The sequence below is a fragment of the Diabrotica virgifera genome, chromosome 8 (assembly GCF_917563875.1).
Source record: "Diabrotica virgifera virgifera chromosome 8, PGI_DIABVI_V3a".
Lineage (NCBI taxonomy): Eukaryota > Metazoa > Arthropoda > Insecta > Coleoptera > Chrysomelidae > Diabrotica > Diabrotica virgifera.
Window position 1 is genome coordinate 207,144,447 of NC_065450.1, and position 25,532 is coordinate 207,169,978.

The window sequence follows — 25,532 nt, forward strand, 5'->3', positions numbered from 1 at the left end:
TGCTGCCCGGCAGAACGTCAGTTGCTGTGACGCCCGACGGCTGACGACACACTTGACCAAACGCAGTACTGCCGTTAGTGCCGTCGTGAAGATGGACGACATGGAGGTGTTAACAAACGAATAAATTGATTATTTTATTCATATAGTGTCTATCCCTGCTGATTCGACTGCAAAAATCCGAATTATAAAAATTCACATATGAAAGAAATTGTTTGGAAGGATAACGCGCAAACTCAGCACAAGAGGCTCCTGTCACGCATTCTGAATATAATATCCAACAAGCTATTTTGTGTCTATGTAGTTCGTTTAGAAGATTTTGGAGAGCTTCAAATCTATAAAAGGTTCGAAAACTTATTCCATATCACAAGATAATACATGGCTTTTTAAATCTTCTCTTGGTCACACTAAGATATAACCTGTGTTGACTTTATTGAGAATGTATCAGGTATGGACTTTGCAACGTAGCAAAACTTTGCAACTTAAACAGCCTTTTCGCTTTTTAAAAAAATGTTATCGTTACGTGGCGCCATCTAATTTAGATGGCAGAAAACAGATAGGTACACACCCCTTTGTGTCTCTAAACTACTTAGATTCCGCTGAAATATTTGAAAAGGCATTAAATAAAAGACTGTTATTTTACAACATTTATTTTAAATATCCAGTTTATCATATATAAAAATCAATAATCAGTTTTGTTAAAAATGGTGTTCATATTAGATAGAAAAAAAAACAAAACATTCGTAATACATCTACCATTTGGTGTTGATCGATAACAGATTTAAAATTCTTTACAAGGATACTTTGGACAATGATTTTGGTACTAGGATTAATCATGTACGTTCAATAACCGAAAGTGTGGTGGACAACCAGAAGGTTTAAAGGTTTTTGCATAATATACAAGAATCAAAAACCGCTAAATGCCGTAAAAATGAGTGACGCACACAATATTCCAGCTACAAATGAGCTGATATGAATATTACGTAACGCAAAAATGTAGGGGAGGGAAGGGTAAAGTGAAATAGTGGGGTAAAGCGAAATAGCTCGTTTTCAAATTCTTCCGCAAACGAAGTCATCACTGTTTACAATCCAATCGAGGTTTAGAAGTAGTAGGTACGCGCTTATCGGCCATTTTTTACCGGTCGTTTGTCGATATTATTGAAAATATCACTGTTTATACATTCTTGGGCGATTGTTTGTAAAATCTGTAGGTGTGTGTAATTGATAATTCTTTTATATTATTTAACTAAACATATTTCTGAAAGCAACACACAAAAGCAATCATACTTAACATTCTTTTATATAAAATATAGATTGTTAGGATAGGGTTAATAGCTATTTGTATAACAAGGGAGGAAAGTGTTACTTTTCCTCCCGAGAATGAAGTTTACTGCCCGACGCGTAGCGGGGGGCAGTAATCATTCAAGGGAGGAAAAGGCACTTTACTCCCATGTTATACATATGGGTTTTCCACCTTCCTCAAATAACAAGTCATTTTTTCATTTTTACTTAATTTATTTATGTAACTAACCAACAAAATTTATTAGAACTAAAACAACAAGTAGGTACAATATAACTGTCAACTGTCAAATATAAGTCAAATTATTAATGTAAACATTGTTAAATCAAAATAACAATTTACTGTTTTTTACCATTCTGCAAAATACAGGATGTTTTATAAATAAACGTTAAAATGTATAGATACTTCGTAATAGAAAATAGATATTATACCATGAATGAAATACCATGACGTCATTTTTACTTTTCCTCCCTAGGGAGGAAAAGTACAACTTTGCTCCCTACAATCAGGTCCGGAAAAGTATACTTTCGGTAGAGGTAGGTGGAAAAAATTTTTACTTGACATGTTTGCTTTTAAATCCATTTGGGGTAATGTGAAATGTTAATAGTCTAAGAGCTGGGAGCGGATTTTGTGCGTGATAAGTAATATGGAAAAACTATACGGGGATATGTTGATTTAGTTGTGTACACGACTTTCACCAACGGCCGGAAACCAGAGTTGGGGCCGAGGGTAGTTATAAGGGGTCAAAGTCGCGGATTTTATTATTTTTTTTATGACGCTCATGATCGAGATAGTTCACCGAAATTTGGGAATAAGTAGGTCATGACGTACCTAAGTAAAATCTCTAGGGGCTCAACGCTGCGTGGCCGACAAAGGGGTGGGGGTAGGAGTGAATATAAAAAATATAAGGGGCTTTTTGCGACGTTCGTGATTGAGATAGTGCACTAAAATTTGGGTATAAGTAGACCATGACATAAATAATTAAAATCCCCAGAGCCGGAAACCAGAGTCGGGAAGGAAGGTAGTTATAAGGGGTCAAAATTCTATTTTTTATTATTTTTTTTGTGACGCTCATGATCGAGATAGCGCGCCAAAACTTGGGAATTAGTAGGTCATGACGTAACTAAGTAAAATCTCCAGGAGTGGAACGCTGCGTGGCTGACAAAGGGGTGGGGCAGGGGTGAATATAAAAAAGTGTAAGGGGTTTTTTGCGACGTTCGTGATTGAGATAGTGCACCAAAATTTGGGAATTAGTAGACCATGACATAACTAAGTAATATCCCCAGACGCGGAAATCAGAGTGGCGGACGAGGGTAGTTATCAGGGGTAAAATTCGCGGTTTTTATTATTTTTTTTTGTGGCGCTCATGATGGAGATACTGCACTAAAATTTGGGAGTAAGTAGGTTTTGACTTAACTAAGTAAAATCTTCAGGGGCGGAACGCTGCTTGGGGTACAAAGGGGTGGTAGGCAGGGGTGAGTATAAAAATATATGGGGTTTTTTTGCCGTTCGTGATCGAGATAGTGCACCAAAATTTGGGAATAAGTAGATCATGACATTACTAAGTAAAATCTCCAGGGGCGGAACACTGCGTGGGGGACAAATGTTGTGCCGGGTCACAAAAAATAATACACACTGCGACTTTGACCCCTTAAAACTACCCTTATCCCCAATTCTGGTTTCCGGCTCTGAGGCTTTTACTTAGCTAAGTCATGGTCTACTTATTCCCAAATTTTGGTGCACTATCTCAATCTAGCACGTCGCAAAAAACCCCTTATATTTTTTATATTCACACCTACCCCCACCCCTTTATCGGCCACGCAGCGTTCCACCCCTGGAGATTGTACTTAGTTACCTCATGACCTACTTATTCCCAAATTTTGGTGCACATCTCGATCATGAGCGTCACAAAAAAAATAATAAAAACGGCGATTTTGACCACTTATAACTACCCTCATGCCCAACTCTGGTTTCCGGCTCTGAGCATTTTACTTAGTTATGTCATGGTCTACTTATTCCCAAATTTTGGTGTACTCCCTCAATCACGAACGTCGCAAAGAAAACCCCTTATATTTTTTCTATTCACCCCTGCCTCACCCCTTTGTCGGCCACGCAGCGTACCACCCCTGGAGATTTTACTTAGTTACGTCATGACCTACTTATTCCCAAAATTTGGTGCACTCTCTCGATCATGAGCGTCACAAAAAATATAATAAAAACTGCGATTTTGACCCCTTATAACTACCCTCATCCCCAACTCTGGTTTCCGGCTCTGGGGATTTTACTTAGTAATGCCATGATCTGCTTATTCCCAAATTTTGGTCCACTATCTCAATCACGAACGTCGCAAAAAACCCTTTATATTTTTTATGTTCACCCCTACCCCCACCCCTTTGTCAGCCACGCAGCGTTCCGCCCCTAGAGGTTTTACTTAGTTACGTCATGACTTACTTATTCCCAAATTTTGGTGCACTATCTCGATCATGAGCGTCATAAAAAAAATAATAAAATCCGCGACTTTGACCCCTTATAACTACCCTCGGCCCCAACTCTGGTTTCCGGCCGTTGGTGAAAGTCATGTACACAACTAATTCAACATATCCCCGTATAGTTTTTCCATATTACTTATCACGCACAAAATCCGCTTCTATCTCTCCGACTATAATAGATGGGGCAAAGTGAAATATCGTTTCACTTTGTCCCACATGTAATTATACTTGATTGCCACCATTAACAAGGAATATCTGTATTTCCAGGTGTAATATGCGAAAATATAAACGAAAAACGACCTAACAACAATAGTCTGTGGAGTCAATGACATCTGTAATCAGATCTTTGCGAACGGGCATCCTTTGCCAAAATCAAGCTGCTATGCAACACGGATTATCTGTTGCTATGTTAAATCGGAGGATTAAATCCGAAAAAAAATTTAGGAAGAAGCACCAAGTAAGAAGCTAGGCCGATTTCAAATCGTACTCTAGACTATTTCACTTTACCCAACCATGCGGGGCAAAGTGAAAAAAAGACAATGCCTGACAAACCCTCGCATTACAAAAAATTTATTGTCTCCATTTAATTTATATTTCGATATATTGATCTTAAACATTACTGTAATAAGATATGTTATTTACAAAATTCCATTTCGAAAATTGTAAAATTTATTTAATTTCAACGTTTAGCTATTCCACTTTACCCTACTCTCCCCTATTTTCATTTTAATGGAAAATAAAATTCTAGTTTTATTTTGAAAGATAATTCCATAATATTTGCTAAATTTGCAGTAAAACTGCGCCACAAAAGAGTAACTTTGATACAGTTTGCATTTTGAGGCTCTTTTGTGGCGCGTTTACTTCAAATTTAGCAAATAAGAAAAAAATTTCAAAATAAAACTAGAATTTTATTTTCTATTAAAATAAAAAATGTATTTTTGCGCCACGTAATATTCACATCAGCTCTTTTCTAGCTGGAATATTGTGTGCGCCACTCATTTTTACAGCGTTTAGCGGTTTTTTATTCTTGTATCAGGAGTTTTTCATAACTTTTTTATAAATTAAATATATCAACTTATATGTAATCTCGATTACACGTTAAGCGTTATAAATGGTCGCCTTTGTCACATTATTGCCCAAATGATCTAGCGGTTACGACACTAAACTTGTGATAAGGTAATCCGAGTTCATATCCCAGCCGTCCCAATACTTTTTTTTTCGATATAATTTTTTGTGTGCATCAAATGTACATTGTCGTAAGTACATCGTATATACAATTATGTACAGCATCGAAGTAAGTCCTCCAGTCCACTGAACTAACGAACTGATTCATTTATAGTGATCCTGATTAATTTTTGATACTTCGTTGTACAACTAGTTATATGAAAGCCAAATTTAAACATAAATATGTCCAAAAAGTATTAAAAATAACTACCATCGTTCTTTTACAGTGATCCTGATTCGTTTTCTTCTTTCAATTCATTGTAAAATTGTTTCTCATCTCAATTTCACTTCATGTACGTCGTAAAATCAACGAAGTTATAGTAAGAAATGATGCGACAGCCTTGCACCAAAAAACAGTCATAGAAACAACCAGAATCTTGGACAATTGTATCAAAACCGTAAAATTTGAAGCTGAGTTGTACAAGTACTTGTATGGGAACAAAATTTAAACAGAAACATGACCAAAAAGTACTAAAAATAACTATCATCGTTGTTTTCCAGTGATCTTGATTTATTGTGTTCTTTGATTCAATTGTAAGCTCGATATTTTACTTCACCTTAGTTTTAGAATCAGCGTAGCTGGAATAAAAACTGATGCGGCGACCCTGTGACCAGACACAATCGGAGAAATGATGTGAATTTTCGATAATTGTATTAAAAACCTTCAAGTATTTTATTTCTATATTTATTATTTCTTTTGTAAATTTTGTATTAACAAAATTCATTTAAGAACTGATAATTTTTTATTAAAAACTGAATTTTGACTGAATCGTTACCAAAAAATTATTCCTGAAGATTAAATTAAAATTCTAAATCAAAATGTTATCAGAGACACATTCTAAGCATTAAGTTGTCATAATAATATGATTTATTTTAAAGCATTACATCAAGCACCAAATATAAAAAGATAACAAAATATAACAAGAATTGGTAACATGAAGAAAACATGTTTATTGTTCCAAAAAAAGCTTGTATCACTTTTTTTGAATACTTAAATATAACGGTGTAAGTAAATGCTGGATAATTTGTAATTACTCATCGGTACATCTCTAAAATTTTATGAATTTTCAATGTTTAGTAATAATCTTCAAGATTCAAACAACTCAGGAGATTCTCATAGAAATAGCCGTGAAATATCAAAAAATATAATCTTTCCTAGTCATTTTCGTAGCTTCGCCCAAAAAAATCACTTGGACTTAAATCTGGACTACAAATAGGTCATTATCAACATGAAATTTTCACAAAATCTAAAGATGTAAAAAAGTAGTCGGTGAGTTTAGAATGCAGGAATAAGAAAATAGTTTTGAAGTTCACTCTGGCGACAATTCAACTAAACAATTATGTCGCCCTATGGAGCAGCTAAACTACAGAACTAAATACGAAAAGGCACGTTAATTTAAGTGATTTTAATCTATTGTAAGTCTAAAACGAGTGACTGTAGATTGTAGTTATTTGACACACCGAGTTACAATAAGTGGGCAGAAAGTTCTGGAATCGATAAAATAAACTTTCTGTTGAAATATCAACATACTTTTTTTTCTATTTTTGTTTCTCCTCGTATACTTAGACAAAATTTTGCTGGTCCAAAACTAACTAACTATAGAACAACAGACTGTTGTTTGCTATAATCCAATAGCAATTGAAGCAATTTGCTAAAGAATCCAAATCTGCAATAAAAATTTGGGGTCCCATTTAAGATTTTAAAGTAACCCCCCACCCTACCTCCGTGGGGGTCGTGTTTGGTACCATTCGATTTGAAAGTGTATTTTGCAGTTTTTCGATCTGATGTTAATTTTATAAAATATCGCGGGGTTTCTATTTAAAATTTTAAATTTACCCACACCCCTCTCCGTGGAGGGTTATGTTTAGTAGGTACCATTTGATAGATTTCTGAAAAATATTGAACACGTATCTTTTAGTTTTTCGATCTGACGTTCATTTCGCGAAATATTCGCTTTTTTCTTATGAAACTTTGTGACTCACCCATTTCCGTATAAATTTTCAGATTTTTTAAATACACACTCTTTTGCATGTGCTTAACTTACCTTATCTTAATCTGACAATTTCGAGTATTTTTAAGGATAGATTTTATTTCGGGCCCCCCTTAACGAACTTCCCTGTGTTAAGAGCCAATTTATGGTAGAGATACTGGCATTTATGACACCCACACAGGTCGCGTCATTATCGCAAAACAGAATATTTTACCCCTGTAAAGCTACCTGTTATATAAAGAAATATAAACTCATTCTTAATTTTTTTTTAATAAACATCCATTTAATTTGTAATCTGTAAATTTTACAATAGGCAAATGTTAACGACAGTAAACACACTAAGGAAAACTGTCCAGTAATATAAAAAGTGACTTTTCTATGGCATATCCCCCACATACAGGGTGTTTCATTAATTATTGTCCATATAGTAAGTGGAGAAACCTTAGCACAAAATACGAAGATTTAACCTAAAACACTTGAATAAAATGTGGTTCCTTACTGAGTTACAGGGTGTTTTATCTAAAAATTTAAAAAGTATTTTTGCTGAACATTTTAACACTATTCAACGTATCCTTTTCATACTTGGCAGAAAGTGCGACTACTATAGACCCTACTAAATTATGATAAACAAACGTTTCTAGCTACTACCAGAGGCGTGCGACAGGGGATAGTGAATGGTTGACCCTTCTCAAATTCTACGCCACTGGAGGAATTACTCATTTAGTACAATTTTTAGATTCTCCAATATTTTCTACGTAAATAATATACTCCTCATTGGTAACGATAAAGTCATTAGTTTTCGAGATATTTGAAGTTAAATATGAAACGGCACAGTTATTTTGATTAATTTATGATATTATGATTCAGGTGATTAAAATTTAAAAATTATTTTTACCCAGCACTTTATAACTATTTGGCGTATCCTTATCATACTTAGCAGAAAGTGTAATCCTACTAAATTAAGATAAATAAACGTTTCTAGCTACTAACAGAGGCGTACGACAGGGGATAAAGTCTGGTTGACCCTTCCCAAATTCTACGCCACTGACGAAATTGCTATTTTAGTGTACTTTTTATGTAAATAATATACTCTTCATTCGTAACGATAAAATGATTAGTTTTCGAGATATTTGAAATTAAAAATGAAGCTACACAACACATTAATCAAAATAACCCTGTGGTTTCATTTTTAACTTCAAAGATCTCGAAAATTAATGACTTTATCGTTACGAATGAAGAGTATATTATTTTCATAGAAAGTATTGGCGAATCCAAAAATTGAACTAAAATAGCAATTCCGCCAGTGGCGTAGAATTTGGAAAGGGTCAACCTTTCACTTTCCCCCGTCGTACGCCGCTGGTAATAGCCAGAAACGTTTGTTTAACATAATTTAGCAGTCTGTACAGTACCTATACTTTCTGCCAATTATAAAAAGGATACGTCAAATAATTTTAAAATGCTGAGTAAAAATAGTTTTTAAATTTTTAGATAAAACACCCTGTAACTCAGTAAGGAACCACATTTTATTTAAGTGTTTTAGGTTAAATCTTCGTATTTTGTGCTAAGGTTTCTCCAGTTACTATATGGACAATTATTAATGAAACACCCTGTATATGTTAAAAAGATGTTTTTATGTGAAAAAATCATTAGACAGCTTGGAATAACAATAATTAATAAAAAATAATCGCAATCTATTTTATAAATTCCAGAAAAATCTTCCCCCTAATGAGAAATAAACTATCAACATAAATTCCAACATCTGTATCAACAATTATATATAAAAATTACATCAATATAATATTAAAATTAAAAAAATTCAAACTTAACAATGGATGGTATATGTAAAACATAACTAAAATTAATATTTACATTTTTAGACTTATTAAATTAGATCAAGATAATTTCGTTATAGTGGACAATATAAAACAAACATTGCTGAAATTACTTGGTTGGTGACAATAAGTGATGTCATAATATATCCAAAAATGAAGTGGTATTAAAAAGGTTTGATTTTAGGTTCTGTCTATATAATTAGCCTTCTTGGGTCCATCTTTGGACATAGGCATCCTCAATCCTTTTCCATTCTTCTCTGCTTATCGCTACAGTCATCCACCTAGAGCCCACTCATTTGGGGCTTTCCTCTGCTTCGTTTATATTCCCACGGTCTCCAATTTATAAGAATTTTGTTCCATCGGTCTTCTTTTTATCTCATATTGTGTCAGGCAAATCTCCATTTCAATTTTGCAACTTACTGTCTAGATTTTAGGTTAGAGGGTTAGAAAACATTGTTAGTTCTAATAGTGAAAATACTATTATTATACCAAATCTTATTTGTTTAACCTGACGCTTTTTTATTTTTCTTCTTCTTTGTGTGCCGTGTTTGTTTTCAAGCGTTGGCTACCGTCGTATAGTCGTATTAACAAGCTGATGAAATGTTTCTCGGTCGGTAGCTATATTAAACAATTCCTCGGCCGTTCGACCTGTCCATTGTCTAATGTTAAGCAGCCAAGACAATTGTTTTCTTCAAACCCAGCGTTTTCTTTCGATTTTGCCCTGAATGATCTGAAAGAAGAGGGGCAATTAAACAGATTTGTGTAATGTATAAGCTGCATCGTCACCTTCATAAGACACCCGATTCGTTGGTAAAGTAGTGTCCTAAATCTAGAAAGAAAAATCACCAACCAAATCAATTTCAGTTCTTGTAAATACTGTTAAAAATCTGTTGACTGAATAATGTATATTCTATTTTGACACTGATCGACTAGGTACGTGCCACTTCTAATCTTCGATTTCCCGCGGAAGTTTTGTTTATCATTTTTGTTTTCTTTATAAATCTAACAATAAAACACTGAAAACGTTTCTTTTCTATACTTCCACAAAATTTATTATAACTATGTGACTACAGCTATTTCGGCAGAGTGCCTTTCTCAAATGATTTATGGGTTTGCCTTTTTAAAGTCTTTAACTGAAGAGGTTGAGGAGTGGGGAGCTGTTTGTCTCGAGTTGGTCATTCAGAATTATATCTGTAATTTTTAATTTATGAATTTCCATAGATTCTAATAAAGATAGCTTAAGGCCTTTATTTTGAATATGCAAAATTTGAAACTCTTCATTAAAAGAATGATTATGATGTAGAAGGTGAAGTGCGTATGTAGAAGTGTCTGTTTTTCTATTGTTGAAAGCCCTTTTGTGCTCTGCTATCCGTTTGTCAAAGGTTCTGCCAGTTTGGCCGATGTAAGTTTTCGGACAGTCACCACAAATTAGTTTGTAAACACCACTTTGTAGTTGTTTTCTCTTTCGGCTCTTATTGTTCTTAATATATTTGCTTAAGTTGTTGTTAGTTCTGAAAGCTGGTGTTATTCCTTTCTTTTTTATGTATCTGGTTATTTTTGTTGTTATCTTGCCAGTATATGTGATAGAGCAGAAGGTACTGGGTTCATTCTGTGGTGGTGGATAGACTAATTTCAGGGGTTTCTTATGGAGTTTTTGGTTTAAAATTTTATTAACTGTTTGTTCGTTATAGCCATTGTTTACTGTAAAATAACAACAAAAATAACCAGATACATAAAAAAGAAAGGAATAACACCAGCTTTCAGAACTAACAACAACTTAAGCAAATATATTAAGAACAATAAGAGCCGAAAGAGAAAACGACTACAGAGTGGTGTCTAGAAACTAACTTGTGGTGACTGTCCGAAAACTTACATCGGTCAAACTGGCAGAACTTTTGACAAACGGATAGCAGAACACAAAAGGGCTTTCAACAATAGAAAAACATACACTTCTACATACGCACTTCACCTTCTAGATCATAATCATTCTTTTAATGAAGAGTTTCAAGTTTTGCATATTCAAAATAAAGGCCTTGAGCTATCTTTATTAGAATCTATGGAAATTATTAAATTAAAAAATACAGATATAATTCTGAATGACCAACTCGAGACAAACAGCTTCCCACTCCTCAAACTCTTCAGTTAAAGACTTTAAAAAGGCAAACCCATAGTAAACTAAATCACTTGAGAAAGGCACTCTGCCGAAACAGCTGTAGTCACATAGTTATAATAAATTTTGTGGAAGTATAGAAAACAAACGTTTTCAGTGTTTTATTGTTAGATAAAATGAACTTCCATCAAGTAACGGTCGAATCCATGAATTCTTTATAAACATTCACCATAAGCAGATTCTTGGCGAATACTACCGTTATCGTTGGATTTCTTTACAATTGCTCGATCATTCAGTTTTCATCATCAGCTTTGTGTTCCAATTTAGATTTCTTACTAACGAACTTCTAGTTTCCATAGCATCATTACAACACACCATCAACAGCGTCTTGCAGAGTGGCATAACGTGATGTGGTTCCAGGCATAGACATATAATATCTATTAAAATGGGTGACGATTGCGACAGAGATGAATGAGCCTATTATGTAGGAAGTCTCTTTCTAATCGGAGGAGTTCATCCAATCGGCGACAGTGGGAAAGTGACGTGATCGACAAACCCAACGTCATTGGATAAACCCCGTCGATTAGAAAGAGACTTCCCACCTAATAGGCTAATTTATCTCTATCGTCACCCATTTTAAGATAGCAGCGTGCAGTCTAGATATTATATGTCTATGGTTCCAGGTTGAATTTCACAAAAATTTGGAGGTTATATTAGGTTAGGTGATCAATTATCTATTTTATCAAACGTCTATACATGTATTCTCGTCAACAGATTCCTAAACATGTCAAAATATAACTTCTATATCAATACAAATTAGTGACTATAACTCTAGAAGAGTTAATGTCCAAAAATAGTTGTAAATTTTTACGAAAATACCGTAACATAACAAGTAGTAATAAGATTCCTATATGTGCAAAAATTATACACAAACGTTGAAGAAGCGAGCGAAAGAAGAAACAATATGGCACTTGTCTACAGTTCGAGCTACTGTATGGCCTCTAAAATATTTAGAGGCATATATAGAGTAAGTTTAGTTTGGGCACAGCCTCTTTTTCCACTCGCCTCTTCCGTTGGTACTATAAAAACCAATTCAAGCTACTCTAACGTTAAAAATGTTACCTTTTAAACACACATTATGCATTTTACATAACTGTTAGAATTTTCGTAAAAAAATAATCCGGAACAACCGAGTCTTCTGTCCATCACGTTGAAAGCGAGACACAGAAGATCGGGTTGGACCGAGCAATAAAATTTTCTGTTTTATCTGTCAGATTTACACTTTGATCCGAAAGGGATATAAGTACTTTCGAGACTCTCCCTGCTGACGTTCTTCTACATTCCGTCAGGCTTCGGGATGTTGGTGTTGTAGGCTCTTATAACGGCTGATTGCGATACTGCTCCTCCTTCTTCTTGGGAAAAAGCGAAACCATCTGTCAAAATACAAAATATATTAGAAAAGGGAAGGTGAATTAAGGGGTAAGTTGCGTATGTTTTGAGTCATGGCACCAACTTGTATAAACTGTTAATTGGTTACGTATGATTTTCATCATGAAGGATACTAAGATTGACTAAGTAAACTTAGGCTACTTGTACTAAACTACTTGAGTAAAGTAGTTCTTTCAACGCAAGTTATTTTTCTTATAAAACTGAAGGTGGTACCATTGTCTCATCTATGGATACCCCGTCTCCGGTCTCACATATGGATCGGAGGCATGGACCCTAACCAAAACAGACCAATCCTCTCTCATCTATTTTTGAAAGAAAAGTACTACGCAATATATTAGGAGCGTTCTGTGAAAACGGAATGTGCCTGTAGTATATAACTGTAGAATATCTACAGGTGTAAGTTTGGTAGAAAATATATTACCACTATAATCAAACGAAACCGTCTGCTGTGAGCAGGATATGTAACTCGGGCAGCTTACATCTGCAGAGGGCAATAAGAGAGGGCAATCCAAAGTTGAGGTGGATAGATGGGGTAACACAAGAGCTGAGAAAATCGGTGTCGCCAATTGGAAAATTCAAGTAAGTAACAGATCAGAATGGCGCAGAAAGCTTGGTAAAGTCGACATCCTTTGACACATGGCGTGCCACGCTTTAATCGGGATAATAGTCTCAGGGGCCATTGATATCCACGGCAATGAAAGTAAGTCATACGTGTATATCAAAAAATGAGCGACGTGGCCCCTGGCAAAATATCTGTATATCTCATATATAGTCTGAGCGTCTGAGCGACGCGGAACGCAATGTGTTAAGTGATGTAGCACCGTGATGCTGAGGTACCCAATCATCTTAATATCTTGATCGATTTTCCCCACTTTTCCATGTTCTATTTTACTGGAGTGACCCCTTTTCTTATCCTATTCATAGTTTTCCACGTTTTCCCACGTTTCCAAGTCTAGGGATTTTCCGATCCATTGAACCTAGGGAAGAGAAAAATATTGTGTTCCAAAGAATATTTTCCTGGATATCAGTCACTTTCGTTGCATTGGAGCTAAAACACTTCCTTGTGGAAGCCCGTTCTTTTGATTTCCCCATCTACTTACTTTGCCCTCCAGCACGAGAACGATAACACGTTTTGCAGCAAAGAATCCACGACCCTGATGGTGATCATTGAGAGTCGTACAATTTGTGCAGCAATGTTTTATGCCTTATTGTGTCAGAATGCTGTCACACATTGAAGTCCTCTTCCTTGTGTTCTGTTTGCTGGGTCCTCTTTGTTGTGGAGTGAGGTGATTGTCAACATTTTTTTTCACTATGCCTCTCTTATAATTTGGAAAAGTGAAGAAATATACTTAAACAACAAACAACCTTTTAAAGGGTAGACAAACAACTTAATATACGTCCAGAAAAAAATGTAGAGATCAGTGTTGGAAACTAATATACAGCGTGTCCCAAAAGTAGCGGAACGGTCGAATATTTCTCGAACTAAACACCGGAGCGAAAAACTGAAAAATACGTTTTCAATAATTTTTAAAAATCTATCCAATCACACCAAACGCAATCCCCCACTCCACTCGCTAGATTTGGGGTGGGGGTAACTTTAAAATCTTAAATAGAAAAAACCAGTTTTTATTGCAGATTTTGATTCCTTATGTAAAAGTAAGCAACTTTTATTTGAGACATTTTTAGAAAGGTGGATAGATGGCGCTATAATCGGAAAACACAATTTATTGTAATACCATAGGTAAATTATAAAACACTCTAATATCTCGAGATATTATAAAATATGTGTTTAATATTTTTCACAAACCTATCGAATAACACCAAACATGACCCTCTACACAACCCCCTACAGATGGGGTGGGGGTTAACTTTAAAATGTTAAATGGCAACCTATATTTTTTATTGCAGATTTGGATTAATCATGAAAAATTGAGCAACATTTTTTAGAATTATTGATAGATGGCGCTATAATTGGAAAAAGACTTTTATTAGCGCCATCTATCAACCATTCTAAAAATTGTTTCGAACAAATGTTGCTTAATTTTTCATGACAAATCCAAATCTGCAATAAAAAATGGGGGTTGCTATTTAAGGTTTTAGAGTTACCCCCCACCCCACCTCCAGGTTGTGGAGTGGGGAGTCGTGTTTAGTGCCATTCGATAGTTTTTTGAAAAATATTAAATACGTATTTTTTGTTTTTTCTTTGGAAGTGTATTTCTCGAGATAGTAGACCGTGTCTATTATTTACCTATGACATTAGGATAAATGATTTTTTTCGATTACAGCGCCATCTATCCATAGTTCAAAAAAATGTTTCGAATAAAAGTTACTTAATTTTGCATAAGAAATAAAAAAATTAAATAAAAACTTGGGGTCTCCATTTAAGATTTCAAAGTTAGCCCTCGCCCCACCTCAAGTGGGTGGTATGGGGGGTCGTGTTTTTTGTCACTCAATAGATTTTTGAAAATTATTGAACACGTATTTTTCAGTTTTTCGATACCATGTTTATTTCGAGAAATATTCGACCGTTCCGCTACTTTTGGGACACCCTATATAATTAAATCAACAACAAGGGACTACAATATATCCGACATCATCAAATGAAGAGTTGACCATGTGAAAAAAATGACACATAACAGAGGACTAAGAAGACAATGGAATGATCCCGCGAACTGGGAAAATATAGCTAAGCGAAGCTACACTTTCGACAGATTATTTAATAAGATTGAGAACAAACTAAATCCAGTAAACTGCGATAAGAAATATATTAATCGTCAAAGAAATCATCCACCATTCCGCCCTGATTTGACACCAAGTGAGGTATTTTCGTTACACAACACAATTGCTTGTGATATATGAAAATCAGTTATCCATATGTATGTACTCAAACCGTCCCGACCTCATACTGTGCGAGGGAAACTCTACTGAATCGGAGTTCACACAGAATAAACTGGGTGGGACGTTGGACGAAGAAACGTATTTTATACTTACCACATTTGGAGTGGAAAATGCTTTTAAAGTAGGCTTAAACGACTATTTAACAACGATGGGTCCATTGACTCAAAACATATGCAGAAATCTTCATAAAGCTATTAAGGGACATAATGTGTTTCGTTGCTTGTCATGTTTTTTTTTGTTTTTTCTCTTCTTCTTTTCCGACTTTCCTATTCATATTTCCAATAATTATTTTTATATAGTAGATATTTATGTATATTTGCTATTAGGTATGGATCCCGCATAAGAAAAAAAAGTTGATTAATAGCAAGCTGAAAATTTGTTAATAGCTTAACGGTGTCTAGTCGGACAAACTTTGATATATGGGAACACTGGAACAGGGGAAGTTTTAATGGTGGAACAGGTTAAAAATTTGAAACGTCAGACTACGAAAACGTCAGATATATTTTGTCCGACAGAACTTCCAATTGATTTGTTACCCTTTCATTAAACTCTCATGCAAAAATCAGACTGCTATTACTAACCAACATGATTCCTGTCATTTGACATGTTCTTTGTGTTCCACTCATTAAAATGCGCATTTGGTGATAAATACCAGTCTGATTTTTGCATGAGAGTTTAATGAAAGGGCAACAAATCAATTGGAAGTTCTGTCCGACAAAATACATCTGACGTTTTCGTAGTCTGACGTTCCAGATTTTTAACCTGCTCCACCATTAAAACTTCCCCTGTTCCAGTGTTCCCATATATCAAAGTTTGTCCGACTAGACACCGTTAAACTAGTAACAAATTTTCAGCTTGCTATTAATCAACTTTTTTTTTTCTTATGCGGGATCCAGACCTATATAAGGGTGCCTAGCTTTTCGTAGAACTCTGTTTTGATTTCTAAATCTTTATCTTCAGCGGATGCATGTACGTTAACGATAGTTATTTTTTCGTAACAATCTTAACCAAACAAAAAAGTACAAAATTAAAGACCTTGCTTATAAATGACCAGGAATAACTTCGTTATTGATCATCGTAAATCCTCATCAGATAAAACATGACAAACAACAGAGCAACAAGATTATGATACTTCTTAAAAAACTTTCTTAGTGAGTTAAAAACTACATAATGTTATTATATCGTTAAATTCCACTACTAATACCATAATATCCATCTTTTCTTTGTTGGTTCTACTATTTCGTTAATAAGAATTAAAAATTAAACCAAATTAAACCCAAATAGTTAGTGGATTCTTGTTAAGCTAAGGTTTTGCGTAGGTCTTAGGCAGGCCGCACATCAAAGAAACATGAAACGTAAATTACGTTTCATGGAAATAAACCACTGCTAAACAAATATATGTCCGGCCATTTATGAAACTCGCCGAAAATAAAAATGTGTCATGAGCATGAATCACACTCGTTTCATTGGTAGGCGGACTTTGAGATTTGTTTAGCAGTGTTTTCTTTTCATGAAACATGTTTTTCGTTTCATGTTTCATGTTTTTCGATTCATGTTTCTTTGGTGTGCGGCTTGGCTTACAGTCTGTGTACCTTTATTTGTTTCATTGAAATTATATCATACAGGTTTACAAAAAAGCTCTTCAAAAAGATTCATACCCTAAAGTTTTATTATAGGATATATTTATATTATACAGGGTGGTGAATTGGAAAACGGGCCATAGGAAACTCAATGTAAAATTCTAAACTGTTGAATTCCTGCTTCCTTAATTATTCTACATCAAAAGACATGACAAACTATTTGTAGAGGATTGAAATCTTTATTGAAAACAATTGTTACAATTGTTCTACGAATTAAACACATTCCAAAATTTTGTAAAATATAATAAATTTTATCAAAGTATTTGCCAAATTTAGGCCACACATAGTGCAAAAATGTGTATAAGGTTGCCTTCGGTCACAATGAAATTATTATAAATATTAACAATATTTTGAACTGTCAGTAATTTTATTTTATCGTTTTTATTGTTTAAAAAACAATGAAGTCGAAATAGAGGAGAAAGTAGTAATAATAAAGATGTTTTATTCAGTCAATAGTTTGCGTACTGTCAGAAATAGTAACGTGTGGCCTTACTTTTACGCACTTACTTAGGTATGGCAAATGTATTCAATTTTTCAAAATTTTGGAATCTGTTTGAAGTCGTAGAACAATTTTAACTTTTGTTTTTAATACAGATTTTAATCCTCTATAAATAGTTTCTCATGACTTTTAATGTAAAATAATTAGGGACGCAGAAATTCAACAATTTAGAATTTTACATTGAGTTTCCTATGGCCCGTTTTCCAATTCACCACCCGGTATATACCTAGACAGCACGTTTGAATACAGCACGTAGAGACCTAAAACTTTTTGCATTGTGTCCAGGATGATGTCAGGAAAAAAGCCTACTATAAAAAATGGGTGGAAATGCATAAATGCATTTTAAGTGCATAAAATGCACCCAAAAAGCATAAGCATGTCAAATACGCACCAGATTTTGTCACTCGGGGGGTTTTTGGGGTCGCTTAACACGAATAAGCCATCAGAAGCTACGCCCGGAGCACCTGCTGCCCAGTGTCACTGCTAAGACACGCCATTTTCTGGAGTTTTGAGGGTTCTTGGCATTAAATTGGCGCAAACAGATATCTCGGAGGATTTTTGGGGTTGTTGAAAACAATTATGCCATAAGAACGACACACGGAGCACCTGGTGCCTAAGGTCACGTCATCTTTTGGAGTTTAGAGTGATTGAGGTACTAAATTGGTACAAAAAAATGACAGAGGAAGGATTAGGGATGCTGAATTCAAATACGTCATCAGAACAGACCCCCGGAGCATCTGGTGACCACGATCACGGCTAAGGCATGTTATCTTCTGGAGTTTTCATGGTTTTTGGGCACCAGGTGCTCCGGGGGTAGGCGTATCCTTGTTTAGCAACCTCAAAAACCTCGAGTAATCTGTTTTGTATCTTAGTAGTGAACCTAGGCACCAGGTGCTGCGGTGATCGGTGCTGATGGCGTATTCGTTTTCAGCGATCCCAAAAACTCCAGAGTAACAAAATCCACCCCTTAATACACCCCTTTTTTAACATGTTTATGCACTTTCTGATGAATTTTATGCATGTTAAAATGCAACTATGCATTAGAGCAGACTTTTTTCTTGACATCATCCTAAACATAATGCAAAAAGTTGCAACTTGCTAGATGCTGTATTTATGCCCTGGTCTAACCAGGTAATCATCAAAAGGGCAATAGGAAACAACTCCGGCTTCCATAATTATTTTACATCAAAAGTCATGAGATTCTTTTTGTAGAGAATCAAATTTGTATTGAAAACAAAAGTTAAAATTGTTCTACGAGTTAAACACATTCCAAAGTTTTGCAAAAATATAATAGACCAGGGCGCATGTGTAAAAATATTAGTACATTTGGACGTTGAGAGGTAACTCATATTTTTTTGCAGAAATTGTTTGAAAATAACTCATATAATAATATTTGAGTTATCCTCCCACTCAAAAAGGTCCGGAACATTGTTTAAATAATCAAAATGTCAAAAAATTAAGGAAAATTTCGATTTCTTTCTTCGTTTTTTGATTATAACTTTAAAAATATTCATTTCCGAGAAAAGTTGTACTAGTCCAGAAAGCCACTGCGCATCCGCTAGGAAAAATATTCTAATTCAGATTTTTTGCACAATCTTACTCAAAAAGGACTCCTTTTAACAAATTTGCATGTTGCCAGGACCAAAAGGTGGTCAAACATTTTTTAAACGTTTTTTTTTTTGTTTTTTTCCTAAAATTATTTTTTTTTTGCATGGAAAAAGTTTTTTTAGGTTTTTTGGATCATTCCAAACAGAAAAGGTCTTTAGTGACTTTTCTCTAAAAATGATAGTTTTTGACATATAAGCGATTAAAAATTGCGAAATCGGCCATTTTTAACCCTCAAAAACTATGTGAAAAAGTGAAAATTTTAATGTTGCCAAGGTAGGTAGATATTCTTTAAACATCGGTTGATAAAATCCCGAAGAGTTTTTTGCAATACAATATTCAAAACTCCTATTTTTTTTAATTGCCAATCAAGCGTGCTCGACACTATTTTCCACCGACAGTATGGTGCAAATGAAAGGAATAAATTCGTTATTTCGTAAACCGGCGACTTTAAGGAAAAATCCCGAAACATGTCGATTTTTATTTTTAAGTTATGATATTGTGGCATATATGGTATACTAGTGACGTCATCCGTCTGGGCGTGATGACGTAATCGATGATTTTTTTAAATGAGAATAGGGATCGTGTGGTAGCTCATTTGAAAGGTTCTTCAATTCTCTATTCAGTAATGTAAACATTTACATAATTATTTATACACGGTGTCCTTCTACTTCTTTTTTTGTCAAATAATTTAATTTAATAAAATTTTTTTGGACACCCTGTATAAATAATTATGTAAATGTTTATATTACTGAATAGAGAATTGAAGAACCTTTCAAATGAGCTAGCACACAACCCCTATTCTCATTTAAAAAAATCATCGATTACGTCATCACGTCCAGATGGATGACGTCACTAGTATATCATATATGCCACAATATCATAACTTAAAAATAAAAATCGACCTGTTTCGGGATTTTTCCTTAAAGTCGCCGGTTTACGAAATAATGAATTTATTCCTTTCATTTGCACCATACTGTCGGTGGAAAATAGTGTCGCGCACGCTTGATTAGCAAATAAAAAACAAAGAAGTTTTGAATATTGTATTGCAAAAAACTCTTAGGGATTTCATCAATCGATGTTTAAAGAATATCTACCTACCTTGGCAACCTTCAAATTTTCAGTTTTTCACATAGTTTTTGAGGACTAAAAATGGCCGATTTCGCAATTTTTCAATTTTTATTCGCTTATATGTCAAAAACTATCATTTTTAGAGAAAAGTCACTAAAGACCTTTTCTGTTTGGAATGATCCAAAAAACCTAAAAAAACTTTTTTCCATGCAAAAAAAATAATTTTAGGAAAAAAACAAAAAAAAAACGTTTAAAAAATGTTTGACCACCTTTTGGTCCTGGCAACATGCAAATTTGTTATAAGGAGTCCTTTTTGAGTAAGATTGTGCAAAAAATACGAATTAGAATATTTTCCCTAGCGGATGCGCAGTGGCTTTCTGGACTATACTGACAAAGAAGTTGCGTTATTAAATTTCCTACAATATAGGATTCGTTAAAAATTTTAAAAATTGTCACCCTTGTTGCAAAATAGCAATAATTGCGAAAAAAACGATAAAAAACAAGTATTCGCATTTTACGTTTTTCAACCATTTATGCTTCACTTAGGACCTTCATATTTTACCCAAAAAAACTTTATGATATAAGAAAACAATACTGTGAATTTCATTAACATCGGTTCAATAGATTTTGCAATCCAGACTGAAAATAAAGGAGACAGCAAGTTGAATTTTTTACATATAGAAGAATACTGTACCTTTGATTTGCATTTTTCAAAATTAAAATCGGTTAACCACTACGGCGTCAGGATTTTTTTTAAATTAACATTATTTTTTGGTGCTACGCGCAGGACAGCGGATAGTTTGCTCTGATTGGGCATTCCAATGACCTTTGATAATGATTGATAAATTTTAATTTTTGGTACATTTCGATATAGATATATAAATTTGTTTATTGCAAAATAGTAACACATACTCTGTCCTTTGAAATAACACTTTTTTGACAAAAACTTTGTTCATATATTTTAAGTTAGAGAATAAAAGTTTATTATTTTTAAACATATGAATTTTTTTAAACAATATTTCACAAACAATAATCAAATTAATTTGATTTTTGTGGAATTAAAATATTCAAATACAAGAAAATATAGAGTAAGGGAATAATATATTAGATAAAGATTGGAAGAAATTTTGGTGGAAATCAACTTGTGTGAATCGAACACCGCTGTCCTGCGCATAGCACCAAAAATTAATGTTTATTTAAAAAAATTCCTGACGCCGTGGTAGTTAATGAATTTTTTAATTTTAGAAATGGCAAATGAAAGGTACAGTATTCTTCTGTACGTAAAAAAAATTCAACTTGCTATCTGCTTTATTTTCAGTCCTGCAACATTTTGAAAAAATGAATTTTTTTTGCGAAAGCTGGATTGCAAAATTTATTTTGCAAAATCTATTGAACCGATCTTAATAAAATTTACAGTATTGTTTTATAATGTCATAGAGTTTTTCTGGGTAAAATATGAAGGTACTAAGTGTAGCATAAATGGTTGAAAAACGTAAAATGCAAATACTTGTTTTTTTATGGTTTTTCGCAATTATTGCTATTTTGCAACAAGGGTGACAATTTGTGAAAATTTGTAACCAATCCTATATTGTAGGAAATTTAATTACGCAACTTTTATATCAGTACAACATTTCTCGGAAGTGAATACTTTGAAAGTTATAATCAAAAAACGAAGAAAATAACCGATTTTTTTCTTCATTTTTTGACATTTTGATTATTTAAATAATATTCCGGACATTTTTGAGTGGGAGGATAACTCAATTATGATTATAGGAGTTAATTTCAAGAAATTTCTGCAAAAAAATATGAGTCACCTCTCAACGTCCATCTCAAAATAGATGCGTCCTGGACTATAATGCATTTGCCAGAGTATTTTTGTCAAAGTTAGGCAACACGTAGTTCAGAATGTGTATAAAGGGTTGCGTTTGATCACAACGAGATTAGGTAACAATCGGTTTGTTCCAACTCGATACAAAACCGTTCTTGAACGGTTACGAGTATGCGCAGTAACGAAAACTGTGTTACTGCGCATAATTATTCGTTATTTCGCATGCGCGTAACGATTCAAGAACGGTTTTGTATCGAGTTGGAACAAACCTAATATTTGAATTGTAAATATTTTATTTTATGAATAAAAGGTACTCAGTGAAGAAGAAGGTAGCAATAATAAATATGTTTTATTCAGGCAATAGTGCGTGCACTGTCAGTTCTTTATTTAGCATAGCAAGGTTTAGCAAGATATTTTTCCTTTGAAAGTTACGTTAGTTTTTGCCATTCCTAGTATGAATCTTCTTTAAGAAATCATAACAACATACCAACTATGTAAGATAAACCTGTATGAAAAAATATTGATCATAAGCTTATATTCAAGCGAAAAAACTCTAGCTTTTAAGGCGTAAGTTAAAAAAAGCAACTTCTTGTTTCTCTGTTCCATTCTATTTTTTATTTACAAGAATTATTTTATATAATATCAAAAAGTAAATAAGAGAAAGTGAAAATACGGTGTAGTTGTTTCTTGTCGCTGTGAATTTTGGGTTCCGGTGGAAAAATTATTCTAGAACCTTTAAACCAGTTATCTTGTAGTGTATCAGCACACAGTATTTAAAAAATAATTTTGCCGAATACTCGACGCAAAAGAAAAATATATGTTTTTATTTCAGTCCTATCTTCCATCGTTGATTGATATAGATCAATCAACGCTTACATATATTCAGAATAAGAATCGTTAAAGAACTTAATTATTAAAATACTTTGTGACTAAAATTTTAAATCAGAAAAGGAGGTTACAGAATATGCAAAAGTTTACATAACAATACATGTTTACATAACATTTATAACAACATAAAACCAATCCATACCAACAGATACTTAAATTAGGTACCACTCAAACCACAACGTAAACATGAAAAAGGAAATTATCAAATCATTATATTTATGATAGAGCCTAAAATACCTGCTATAATGAAAATTCATTTCAGGAAGAAAAAACCTGCTAAAATCGGTTTTAACAAAAAATTATTACTCATTGTCATATACAGGGTGTTTCATTGGGAAACGGAAATACTTTACTGGTTAATAAAGGTCACCGAGCCGGTTCTAGATATACTACATTTTTTGCCCTATCGACTTTTATAACCGAGTTACAGGGTGTTTTAGCGATTTTGCCAATTTATTTCCTAAGCCATAACTTTAGAACCACCCTGTATATTTTCTTGATATTTGGTACACATATGTCTCATTCAAAACCCAAACGACCAACATACTAACCATAAGAAAAATCCAGGACCGGATTAACAAAAAATTATAAAGTAATTGTGACCTTGAAACAACACCCTGTATATTAAAAATTTGAAAATTTGTTTGCGTATTATACAAGAGCATAAAAACTACGTTAAAAGGTACATGTCAAATTTTTGCGCAGATAATTTAATCACGGCTATTTTGAAATCATATTGATTAATTCTGTTAAGGTGACAAAAAGCTGCCAGAAAATTAAGAACAATCACAATGTAATAAGAAAATCGATTCGAAATCTTTTAAAACGAGCAAGGAAATGCATCGAACAAAATGGCGGACATTTTGAGCAACTGTTATAGTTCAAATATTTTTAATTAATGTTAAATTGTTGAATTGTTTAAACGAATTTTTTTTATTGGATATAACTGTTTTTTATAATTCTTTACTAAATCATTAAAATATCCCAATTCTCGCAATTCTAATTTTTACTAATGTGCATACAGCTACAAATCCAGAGAAGCCATGAAGCCAGCTTAGTAAATAAGTATTTAGTATTTTTAAAATAAGTATTGATTCATTAACATTAAATTATTAAAAGTTAATAATACCTGGTTTTTAATCTCGGAGTTCTTTAAAATTCCAATATAATTTCAAAATTGATGTAATTAAATCAACGGCGCAAAAAATTAAAATGAACCTTTAATCACAGTTTTTTATGATCTTTTAAAATGCGCAGACAAATTTTAAAAATTTTAATATACAGGGTGTCAATTCAAGGTCACAATTATTACTTTATATTTTTTTGTTAATCCGGTCCTGGATTTTTCTTGTCATTAGTAATTGGGTCGTTCCAATGTGGTAAATAAGTATTGATTATTTTTAAAATGAGTACTTATTCATTAACTTTAATAATTTATAACTAAAAGTTAATAATACCTGCTTTTTAATGTCAGAGTTCTTAAAAAATTCAATATAATTACAAAATTAAAGTCATAAAATTGTCTGGCCCAAAAATTGAAGCGAACCATTAAACTTACTTTTTTGTGCTCTTTTCAAATATGCAAACATATTTTCAAAATTTGAATATACAGGGTGTTGTTTTAAGGTCACAATTACTTTATACTTTATAATGTCTATTCAGTTTTGACGGAAAAGTGTATAGACAAATAGATGACGTTGCAATGGGCTCTCCTTTAGGACCAGTTTTCGCGAATACTTTTCTATGTCACCATGAGAAAACATGGTTAGCTGACTGTCCAATTGATTTTAAACCACTTCTTTATAGACGATACGTGGATGATATTTTTCTCATCTCCAAACATGCCTACCGATCACATTCAACATTTTTTAGATTATCTCAACCAGAAACACCACAATATGAAATTTACTAGTGAAATTGAAGTCAATGGAAATCTGCCCTTCTTAGGAATTAACATCTTCAGATCACTTTCAGGTTTTTCCACTTCAATATATAGAAAACCAACCTTCACCGGCCTGTATATAAACGCAGATAGCTTCATTCCCAACAAATACAAAACAAGTTTAATCAATATACTTGTTCACCGCGCTTTCACTATCTGTTCAACCTGGCAATTCCTACATGAAGAGTTAGAAAACATAAAGGTGATCTTAAGTAAAAATGGTTTTTCGTTGAACTTCTTAGAAAGATACATCAGGCGTTTTTTCAATAAAAAATTCCAACCAAACAGCAAAGTAGAATAAATCAAAGAAAAGATATATATCAAACTTCCATATACTGGTTACCACAGCTTACAAATCCGACGCAACATCCGTAGAACAATTAAAAAAGCATTTCCCTCTATAGAATTAAAATTTGCTTTCACGACTTTGGAAAGAATAGGATCTCGTTTCCATGTGAAAGACATGATTCCTAGTGATCTCGCATCTAACATTATATATCAATTCAAATGTAGTAGCTGTGCAGCTACGTACGTCGGGAAGACTCGACGTCACTTTAATGTCAGATGTTGCGAACACTTAGGTGTCACTCCTCACTTAGGAAGACGATCAAGAACAATTCCAAATTCAGCGGTATTCCAACACATGACTGATTCTGACCACCCTATTAGTCGTAAGGACTTCTCAATCATTGGCCATGCAAGTTCTCCAACGGAACTCAGCATCAAGGAGGCATTATCCATATTTCTTTTGAAGCCACCCTTAAACACG

General features: G+C 33.7%; 1 protein-coding gene across 10 annotated transcripts in view; it reads right to left on the minus strand.

The window, feature by feature from the left end:
- Window positions 1-629: 629 nt before the first annotated feature.
- LOC114331044 (probable phospholipid-transporting ATPase IA) overlaps window positions 630-25,532 on the minus strand; it is a 231,133-nt gene continuing 206,230 nt past the window's right edge. For all 10 annotated transcript variants that reach the window (XM_028280509.2, XM_028280514.2, XM_028280511.2 and 7 more), the window contains one exon: window positions 630-12,376. In XM_028280509.2, the coding sequence (XP_028136310.1) occupies window positions 12,279-12,376 (98 nt within the window). In that variant the 3' untranslated portion in view covers window positions 630-12,278. The remainder of the gene's footprint in view (window positions 12,377-25,532) is intronic.